Source organism: Stylophora pistillata, chromosome 5, assembly GCF_964205215.1.
Source record: "Stylophora pistillata chromosome 5, jaStyPist1.2, whole genome shotgun sequence".
In the NCBI taxonomy this organism is placed as follows: domain Eukaryota; kingdom Metazoa; phylum Cnidaria; class Anthozoa; order Scleractinia; family Pocilloporidae; genus Stylophora; species Stylophora pistillata.
In genome coordinates, this window is record NC_142523.1 from 1,159,145 (window position 1) to 1,170,367 (window position 11,223).

Sequence of the window (11,223 nt, forward strand, 5' to 3'; positions counted from 1 at the left end):
AAACCAAGAAAGATTTTTCAACTGCAATAAGTATATCAAGAACTTATCAGCCTTCAAAGGAAGAAACAAAAAACAAAAAAAGGGCAACGTCACGGAACCATTAGCCGGCGAGGAGGCCTTCATGAATAATTAGAGCTTCGGCACCAGCGGTTTTGTTGCCAGCATGAAAGTTTCAAGCCTTGAGCCACAAGATCCGGCGAGAGGTCTCCAAGGGGTGCAGGAACTCTGTGCCTTGGCTAACGTCTCCTCGACCCGTCTAAAATTATCCGCGGGCGGAGATACGCGCCTAATGAGGACCTTCTCGCAGGCTACGAAACCATCAAAAATTCATGTTACATAAACGAACGAAACCGTCTTGAGTCACATTAAGAAGATGTCATGACCTAAAACCCAATGATGCTATCCTTGGATGTTCAGTTCCACCGTCTCTATTGGAGGGTTGTCTCCAGTCTCCACGGTAGGAGTGGGGTCGGGGGCCTGGGTTTGGTATGTTGGCTGGTTAGCAGAGCTTGGAGGTTGACCACACCAAACGAACCAGAAAAAGCCTAACCAGTCTATTGAAACGAAGACAAATGGTTTTTATTGCTATATATAAACTCAGCTTTTCTTTTTCATAAAGATAACTTACCAGTCTCTGATCTTTCCGCTGACCGCAAAAGAATGAATATCATAAGGGCCATAAAACATGCGCAGAACGCAATTGCCAGGAAACTAACGGGACCCAGTCTCTCGAAAACCTGTGGCAAAAACAAAGGTTTTTATAGTATTTGAAGAGTTTGAACGTGAATGATAAGTATGTATTTCAGTTCATTATACAAGTAGCTATTGAGTAGATAAAAAAAATAGGGTTTGGTGGAAAAAGGACAATTTTATATAGAGGGTGTGTTTTCCAAGTCTGCTTAAATTCGACTAGAAAAACGCTAGCTTGAGAAATAGAAGGGAATTATTTTCCATTCATTGTTCGCTCCAATACTAAGTACAACATGCAAATCTTCTCTCAAGCACTATCGACAAAAGTATTTCAGCCACTCACCTGTCCCACTACCAAGGGCAAAATTAATTCTCCGAGAGCTGCACTTACGATCATTACACTGGTCACAGGAGCTGCGAGAAAAATGAGGAAAGGTTTTTGAAAAGAAATTATTACCGAGTCGTTACGTATGGGGAGGTACGAACGATTGAGTATTCTCTGGTCACGGGAATTGATTGTGCATTGCAGCACTAAGATGAGGAAGTAGTTATTTTCTGACCTGTGAGGTCGATGTAGTACTCAGCGAGCGCAATGCTGGTTGGGAAGACACTACTCATGAAAAGGCCAGCCCCCGCTGTTCCTAACCAGAGTGCAGGCTCACTTTCTTCAAATATCAACATGAAAAGTGTCGACGAGAGGCAGCCAGTCTGAAATGGGATGATGAGTTTTAATTGTTAACTTCAGATGATGAAATGAAGGCCTCAAACATGAAGACTTTAGAAAACTCTAATAGTAGTTTTCAAGAACTTATTTGTTACTATGTATACTGGATATCTAAAAGAACTTTTTGTTCTTCGTAATTTCAGTTATTCACTGAGAGGAAAGAATATTCTAACTCTACCCATACCAAAAACAACAAAATATGGTCTTGAGTGCATCCGATATCAAGCAGCAAAAACTTGGAATTCGCTCCCAGACAGCATGAAAACAATTACATCATTTAAAGATTTTAAGATAGCCATAAGGAAAATAAACTTTTAGTAGTAATTCTTTTATTATTATATTGGTAGTAGTTCCATTCATAATTTGACAGACTTATGTATTTTTCTTTCTCGAAGATATTAGCTCAACAGAGCTACTCTGAAAATTCGAGTCGAAATAAAGTATATGTATGTATGTATGTATGTATGTATGTATGACAACATCTAAATTGCTGTCCTCTTCTCGAGGACGTTGCAGAAATGGTGGGGGAGGGGGGAGAGGGAAGGACGGGGCTTTTAAAGGTTCATGCGACCTCCGTTGTATTCCCAAGAAGAAAATGTCAATAGTATTCCCGGATTGATGTGATTTTGTTTCACTTTACTCTGCGGCCGCTTGCTAGTTTCTATGTTGGAGTTATCATTGGCTCTTGGTAATTACTTACTTCTTTTCTGATTGGGATTTGTGGTTATCTTTGATTTGAATATACGACATACGATAGATATACGATATATATAAATAGGATATATATAAATACGATATATCCTAACCTAAGTCAATTAGAAAACGGCCCGATATGAAATAAAGAAATAGTCGAACCTTAATGTCATCAAAAGGAACGTTAGAGAAAAAGCCCATGGTAAAGTTCTGCGTACGCCCTTGTGTCTCGGGCCGGCTTCATGCTGTATCTGTGTTTTATTTTTGCTTTAATTTGGGTGGGTTCCTACTTTTTCATTGTATAATGGTGATTATTGTGTGGTAGTATGTGAGGATGCTCCAGCCAAAGTTTTTCAGCTTCAGCGTGTAAGTGTGGAAGAAACGAAAGAAAGATCACTTAACGATTTCTGAAATTTGCAAGTCAATCTATGTGGTTACAACGTTTACAAAATTCTCCAGAATATTAATTAATTATGTTACCAAGTTTATCATCAGCATTGTGGGAGGCTTCACATACATCGCTACAGGTATGGACACAAATCGACCAACTGACAACGAACCCTGAAATTATAGAGATGATCGTAAATTAAATACCATCACCAATAGTTTTAAGTGTGTAAAAGAAAGGAACGTTAGTGACACTCGGCGGCGCCCTGTGTGCCACATTTTGATGCTATCTGGGATCTATTAGGGACTATAACACAATGAAAATAACATAATAAAATATTATAACATAATAAAATATTGTAACATAATAAAATATTATAACATAATAAAATATTATAACATAATAAAATACCATCACCGATAATTTTATGTGTGTAAAAGAAAGGAACATTAGTGACACTCGGCGGCGCCTTGTGTGCCACATTTTGATGCTATCTGGGATCTATTAGGGACTATAACATAATGAAAATAACATAATAAAATATTATAACATAATAAAATATTATAACATAATAAAATACCATCACCAATAGTTTTATGTGTGTAAAAGAAAGGAACATTAGTGACACTCGGTGGCGCCTTGCGTGCCACATTTTGATGCTATCTGGGATCTATTAGGGACTATAACATAATGAACATAGTACGCATCGTCTGATTGGTCAATTCAGTTTCCAAGTGGGTGCTTTATCAGGTTATAGAGCCGTCTTCTAACTAGCAAAGTAATAAAAGCAATAGAACGCATTTTTTTTAAGCTTTCCCTCGTGTTCTCCCAACATCCCAAGTGGCTTTATCATGTTATAGGACCCAGAAAAATTTTTTTCTATTATTGAATATACGCATAGCAACATTAAATCTATTTGTTCAATATATTGTTGTATATTTACCCAAAAGAGAGAATTGAGATAAGCTGCGTGACTCGGTTTAATGTGAACTGCTCCTTTGACGGCGTATGAATACACATAGGCACCAAAAGTAGCCTAAGAAGAAATAATAATGGTCAGCGGTAACTCAACATAAGAGATGAGAAGTTGACAAGAAAAGTCACCAGCGTTAACTAAACGTCCTTAAACTGAAGATGGCAACCAATAAAGAAACAAAAAAAAAGTATTTTTTTAACCTATTCAAGATAATTAGCCACAATGTGGAAAATATCTCCAATAGACAGGTTTATTAACTTCAGTTTGCCGAAAAAAAAAGGAACCTGAAGTAAAGAATTCCAAGTAGTAGGCATGGTTTTCCTCCTTGGAAAGCAGTGCAGCTGCTAAAGATTTCAATACAACAAGTCCAGCTCTATACAGATGGTGTAAGAGTTTTTTTACTTTTTCATATGTTCAATCATTAAATTTCGTTCATTGTCTTAAAAATATATCCTTAACTGCACCTCGTGTTGTAAAGTGAAAGAAAAATCGTTCTCGTTATTTTCATCTGTCTCGTGCAGATGCGTTTGGCCAATTTGAAATTATTATCGTTATTATTCGAGGGACGTTTTTAGATACGTAACTTACCATTAGACCATCGTACAGAAGCAGAATCAGTGACGTCAGAACTGTGACGACAACAACTCGCGGTTTCTGATCGTCTCCAAAGACCTTTAACCATGGAGGGTTTCCGTTTAAATACAATGTTACCATGTGATGGTTGTAACCTGTTGAAATTTATCACCGTGTTATTGACTACATAATCATAAAGAACTGATTTTACCATTTATAATTGCTGAATGGTGTCATAAAGAACTGGTTTTACCATTTATAATTGCTGAATGGTGTCGGAAAGGGACAAACTCTTTCCTCCCTCTTTCATGCTCTTAATTTGTGAGGACAAAAGCCCAGCCAACCACGTCTGAGACAGAGGTTCCAATAGTCTCTTTTTTCAAATGGGAGCGCCTTTTAATCTTCCTGTATAGCTTAATTTTCTACAACAGCTAAAGCGTGATAAACCCTAGAATAAAATAGCTTTAGTCAACTAAACAAAAGCAGAAATCAAAGTAATAATCGTCGACATGTAGTAAAGTTAAACAAGAGAGTCAATTTCCAAAGTAAAAAAAAAAAATTCAAAGAAAATAATGCTTCCCCTTTGCGAGAGTCTTTCATAAGTGTACAAAAATACTGGAAAAATGCTTTGATACAAATAATCATGGAAGTGGTTTTACATTTTGCTCAAAATTAATGTTAAAATTAATATAATGAAAACAGTAACCTGGATTATTGAGTCTTTGTTCATCGTACATCTCATATTCGTACTTCTTGAGAGTTCCTGTTATTTTTGCCAGCTTGCGAGTAAACATCAACCACAGCAAACCAAATATAACTGGAAGCTAAAATAGACAAGTCAGAGCCTTTCCAATTCATAGTTCAACAGCTGTTCTTCCTTAACTGCTGGATGTATTGTTTTGTAGGACCTTTTTACACGACTGATTTTTTTTTTTTTTTAAGGTACCGTCTTGGCTTCTTTTAAGTACGTCTCCCTTTGCAACTCGTAATTAGGCGCAGCCCTGCACTTATTACATTCTTAGGACATTGCTATTTCTGGAGAATTCCCTTTTACGTACCTTTGTCATATGGCAAGGCAGTCTTGACGTAAATCCGAGTGTTCTGATTGGTTCATACTTGGCCGGGATTTTGCAATACGAACTGTTTTCTCCGAAACGGTCACACTTGTAAGACGTACTTTTTTCTCTCAAAGGCAAAATCTAAATAAACAAGTTTGTTCGGAGTCCCCTACTAACCTCTCTTGCACGAGCCGAACGGAAAAACAGTGGCCCCTCAGTCGTTTTTCCACGGACCTCGCTGCGCTTGGTCCGTACTGCCACGACCTTGAGCCAATTTTCCCGGTTAGTAAGAAGTTGTACTTACGTGCAACAGGGCTACAATCCAGTAAGCCCAACGCACATGCGTATCACGGTGTGTCTCTTCCTGAGTGTGGAATATGTGTGTAGAGTTGTCAATACCAGTAGTAGAATTTGCATAAGGCCATTCATCGATAATAGTCGTGTAGTTCACCACTAGAACACAGCGACGCCGCAGGAAAGGCTGTGCTATCAGCGGGCTCAAGAATCCACCGCAGCCATATGCAAAATGAAGAGCCTGTCCGGGGGGGAAGTGGAAGGTATCAGTATTTGGAAGGTCAGCGAAGAATGATAAAAAAATTGATTGTAAATGCGACAATAAAAAACTACAAACTGTGCAATGAATGTTTCAATGGCAGTGACACTTGGTTTTCTCTACCAAATAAAAATGATAAAAAGTGAGCTGCCAAGCTAACAGCCATGTACTGGTGGGCATGTTTGAGCTTTTTAAAAATCGTCAGTAAGACAAAGCTGAAGAAATGCCGCGGGCTTCATAATTTTCCACAGAGAAAGACAAAGGACGTGTTACTAAAAAGACGGCTTGAATGTACATTTTCTTTACAGATATTGATTAAGTTACTCTATATTTAATTCAGAAATGTTTTGTTTGAACCGTTCATCTCTCTTCCAGTCTTCTTTTCATCTTAGGTTTACTCGAGAGCCCGTTTTGACCATATTCAAAGTTTACTGAGCCAGTTAGCCCTTTAACCCTTACGGGTGACCAACAGCTAATTTCTCCTTACAATAGGCACCCCTGAATCAAACATTAGGATCCCGAGAATAAAGGATATGATCACAAACTAGAGAAGTTTTTGATTGTTAAACAAATGCTTGTTGTCAACACATAAGAAAATGTACAAAGAACAGTATGGAGAATATACATACTGATGTTATGGTGTCAGGGTTAACAGAATTCTTTACTTGGACAGTTCTTAACAGCCGTAATTAGCGTAAGTCAGTGAAAGTTTGTTAGAATCTTACCTGCAAATAGGGAGAGACCTGCAAATAGCAACAGAACTTTGTTAAAATGAGTATATAATTACGTTGGAAAGAAAGTAACATCAGGGCCCATTTGATCATGTCTACATGTTAATTTGCACCATTGAAATATCAAGTATTAAAATTATTATCAGTATTATTATTATCATTATCATCATCATTATTACTTTTATTATTATTAAAACTAGTGCAACATTTAATCATCGTACTGGTTTCAAGCTTCGAGAAACAGGCGAGGTGACGGACGAGCTGACCAAACTGACCAAACAAAATGTACAAAATGATAAACTGACGAAAGTTTTTCGGCTGCGTCTTCCAGTTTTTCTCTATTACTTCACTCATGAAAATACGCAACTGCTTATCATGCATTGTCACAAATCGATCGCGAATATAACGGGCACTTTTGAACTTACACAGAGAATTTTAGGTACAAAAGAACCACATGGAGACCGATTGTAAATTTGGCCCCCACGTTTTAAAAGTTTTCGTCGCCTTTGTGTGATAAGATATAAACTTGCGTGGAGCGAGGGAGTATTAAAAAAAATAAAGTGAGCTCCCTCTGGTAAGCTTGTTCAGTTGTGGTAAAAGAATCATGACGATACTGTCTCACGACAAATTATGTCTTAAGTCTCATTGCCTAACCTGTTTGCCGTACATGCGTATGAGCTGCACTGTTGTAAACGTGTCCGTGGCGCCAAAACACCCGCCAAATATTCCCGCCAAAAACAGCATGATGACGAAGATATGACTGAGTGGAATGGCTATGATGCAAATGGCACTGAGGCCGAGAGCTATCGTCACCAGGACATTGGGATTAAATCTGTTGAAAAAGATATATATCAATACTTGGCACTCACTGAGGGCAGCTCCTTTCAGCTCCCTGACAGCGATCAATGTTTGCGCGCTGCCTAAAATGAATTAAGTCACGCAAGCGCCTCAATTGACCTCCAAATGACAAAAGGATTATTTGGGGTCAAACTTCGGTTTTGGATTTTTTTGAGGTTCTCTGTTTGCTTAAAAGGATTCACATAAAGAAACAGTGCAATTTTCTATTTTTCTTTAATAATCTGGTTTTTGGGTGTAGCTGGATGAAATTGCAATAATTATAAATCTACAACCGAAACAGTTAATAATGCTAAACTGCCGTCGCCGTCTTGAAACCGACACGGTTTTTATCAGGTGTCAAGTACATTGATTAGCAATGTCTGTAATTAGCTTTTCTGAAGTAATTTCAAGCTTGTCCTTAAAAGCGTTAATAAAGCCAGACTTGACAAAAAGCATATACACTTAAAAATAGGCAAGCTCTAAGACGTTATTGTTTGTCTATGAAATTCCTCAAGTAAATATGATTTATCTCCTCGTAAGGGTCTGTTATTGTTCTCTATTTGATTCTTAACATTCAGGCAATGTGGTGTGAACTTTGAAAAGGCTTATTCTTTTTGCGTCTACAAGCCGGGGTAAAGATTCTAGCGGTTTCGTGGAAGGTCCAGATATTTCGGTAATAATACAGTTCAAAATGTCATGTGGTTTGTTTGCGGTCGCGTTTTTGAAAGGAAAAAATCTTTTCCCTTATCATTGTGGTCTATGTTTCTTTAATAAGAAATTGCTCCAGAAATCGTAAATTTTTAATCACGGGCTGGAACTTTTTCGGCGTTAAACTAATCAGAGATCATGTCTTGGCAGTCTTCTATTTCAAAATTTTAAGGAATTCTCTTTGATGTTTTGTTCAGCACAGTTAGCCGTGTAAATCTATTGTGTTAAGCCCTTGAAAGTTACAACAGCTGAGTGAAATACTGTTTTAATTAACTCGTATCAAGATTGAAGTATAACTCTGGTACACTTATGAATAAGGTTTTTCAGTAACTTTGATATTTTATCAGACAAAGGAAATATTCTGAGAATTATAATGGTAAATTATTAAAAAGTTTAATTCGCGCTCATGAGACAAACAGAAGCCTTTGCCACAACTTTCGAATCTCGGGAAATTGGCTGGAATTGCTGTATTATTAAACAGCATTCACATCGTGGAAAAAAAAAAGAGTGAAAAAATTATAATGTTTTTGTATAAGGTTTGTATACTTTTCATCAGTTTTCATTGTCATAATTCCCTACTGTGATTTTCACGCCGTAAAATCTAGTCGCTAAAACAATGTTTTCTTAATTTTGAAGCAACTTTTGGCGCAAAATACACTGAAATTACATCTGACACTCGTATACTTGAATTTCGAGTCATTATATTCCATTGAAACCATAGCGTTATCAAGAAATGCCGATATACATTTTAAAACCAATGACTTGAGCCATAACCATATTTGCATAATTACGTATTTATGCGAAACGAGAGAAGATCGTGGAAAATTATGCTGTGAGTACAAGAAGAAACGAGTACACTTTAAATTTCCCACTCAGTCAGCCAACTCTAGCTTGTTTCACATCTTTTTTTTTAAAGATCTTTTACGTTTTGATGCGATTTTTGCTGTCAAATGCTTGCAAGGCTACTAATCGAAATTTCAGTTTCAGCAGAATACCTCTTAGCTTTCTAAGATTTCCTTTATATATGCCGAGGTTTTGCCTTTTCAGAAAGTATCAGGTACGGTTTTAAAACCGTGCGATATGCATCAACCTCTGAGGACGAGCCGAAAAGGCATTTCTAAAACTGTCTACTTAAATCATACAGCTAACAGTACTTACCGATCTACTAAATATCCTCCGGATGTCGATCCAAAAACGTTGCACAAATCATGAACAAAGAAAAGCACGCTCATAAGAGTGATCGATTTGCCAGTTAAACATTTGAGCTCAAGAAGAGTTGGACCCAAAATTTCATCTGACATTCCAAATACCATGAACACACCACAATAACATAGCGTAGACTTCAAACTGTTCCTGTCTTCTCCGAGTTTTTTCAGTGTGATCAAAAATCGTTTCCATAGAGGAAGGTCCCTGTCTTTCTCAAATGCTCTTTGTTCGACATCTTCCATGTTAAAAAGGGGTTCCTCCTCATCGGAAGACGAATCTAAATCAACCCTCATGTCGATGGTCTTGCCAGTCGGTGCACGCGTAAACTTGGGGCCCTAATCCAGATGCAAAAGTCTTAATGGTAAAAAAAATCCTTAAATTTCTTCAATTTTAGCTCAGTAAAGATCTGCTTTTGTAGTTGACGGCGTATTCGTGAAGACATGCATAAAGGAAATCATGTAGTCAGATTCAATACAACGAAAACTTCAAGTGGTGTGATCTTGAACCGTTGCAGTGATTGTCTACGCACAGTTCAAGCTTCTGTTGTCTGGCGAGACTTTATCTTAAGCGACGAAACTAATGAAATTTCCGTTGTAAGCTATAAACAAGACGTCGCGAAACCCAGAACTTCACACCCGGTCTTGAAACATTTTAAATGAAATTCCGTAAACTGTGATTGATGCTTAATGTACACCTGTTGTCGCACACTCTCAACATTGCCTCGTAATTTATTCAACGGGGGTTGTAAAGAAATATCTGATTTAATAACAAGTGTGTTCGACCAATGAGCGACAAGCTTAATTAACAAAGCCTCAGTAATGTTTACGCGGATGCCAAAGAAACTGCTGGAGCATCGTCGAAGTCAATAAAATCACATTACTCATACAATTCAGCGAAAACGTTTGCTAAACGCTTTCAGTTTAGCTTTCTTTACTTTTCTGTCTGCAATTGAATTTTCGTTTGACTATTAGAAACCGTGAGTTCACAACTTTTCTTTTCTTATCTCATGCGGTTTGTTGGTGTCACGAAAAAAATTACTTCGGTTTAAAGAGTTTTGGAGGCTACTTTCAAGGTACAATTTTCATGTTCAAAACTTTATCAAGTTCATCACGTTACAGTGAGACGGAATATTATATTTTTCACCTGCTTTCCAGTGCTCGAAGCAAAGTTTCCCTCAGTAATTTGCATTGCCTCAGAAATATTTTTGCCAATACAGAGAATATGGTTTTGACAGTTCTGAAATATCGGTGAATTGAACGATTTCCCCACATAGTCGTTGTATTTCAATGGTTTGAAAAGTCCGTTTTCACTTTGTTTTTCCATTTTTTTTTTAAATACAAGAGACCTAGTACAGTGGACTCGGAAATTAGTTTTACTCAAAATGTGTCCGTCGGTTCATGTTTTTTCGAAGTCGGTGTACCATGTTGTTCAGATCATTTCTGCTTGGAATTGATTAAAACTAATTTCGACAGCGTTAATATTTTGAACCTCTAATAATTGTCCAATTATATTGGCAAATTTGGTATGCTTTCGGCATAACCATTGCAATTTTTTTTTTGTATAATTCGAAAAGAAGAGAAGTACGCTTGAGCGTTAGGAGCAATCTCCGATTGAGTGTCGAAAGTAATCTGGGATTGTGTTGGTTTTTCTTCACTTTGCTCCAGTATTGGTCTAACAAAACTCGCGCCACTTTTTCAACCAATCAAATTCAAAACCAAAACCATTCGCGACTTGCTCACTCGCGTTTTCCCGCGCTTCAATTGGTTTTGAGCTCTCATTGGTTCTTTGTGAAATACACCTTTTTCTGATTGGCTGTTGTGTGATTGGCTTTGGTTTTACGTCACGCAATCGAAAAGCGCTCTAATACACGGATAAATAATTTCATAAATGTCCGCCTTGTGTTAAGGCGGCTGCGAATAAAACATATCAAATTGTTTCCCCACTGCGATGGACATTTGTTTTTGTCGGTTCCAGCCTGGCGCGGCCGCTAACCCAGATGCCCTCCTGAGCAAATTTTCAAAATGGCGGACAAGCCAAAGAGAGAGATAAGAGAATCAAAGCGATTCTGCAACGAATACTCAGCATA

General features: G+C 37.6%; 1 protein-coding gene across 1 annotated transcript; it reads right to left on the reverse strand.

Annotated features, from left to right (window-relative positions):
* Positions 1-13: 13 nt before the first annotated feature.
* Positions 14-9,847, reverse strand: LOC111330808 (solute carrier family 60 member 1). Its single transcript, XM_022935761.2, has 12 exons — positions 9,090-9,847; positions 7,041-7,218; positions 6,381-6,398; positions 5,407-5,637; positions 4,751-4,868; positions 4,060-4,199; positions 3,439-3,531; positions 2,588-2,668; positions 1,251-1,398; positions 1,034-1,104; positions 629-737; positions 14-554 (listed from the first exon to the last, which is right to left on the reverse strand). Exons 1-12 carry the CDS (start codon positions 9,428-9,430, stop codon positions 400-402), a joined length of 1,683 nt encoding a protein of 560 aa, XP_022791496.2. The 5' UTR covers positions 9,431-9,847; the 3' UTR covers positions 14-399.
* Between the last annotated feature and the right edge of the window lie 1,376 nt (positions 9,848-11,223).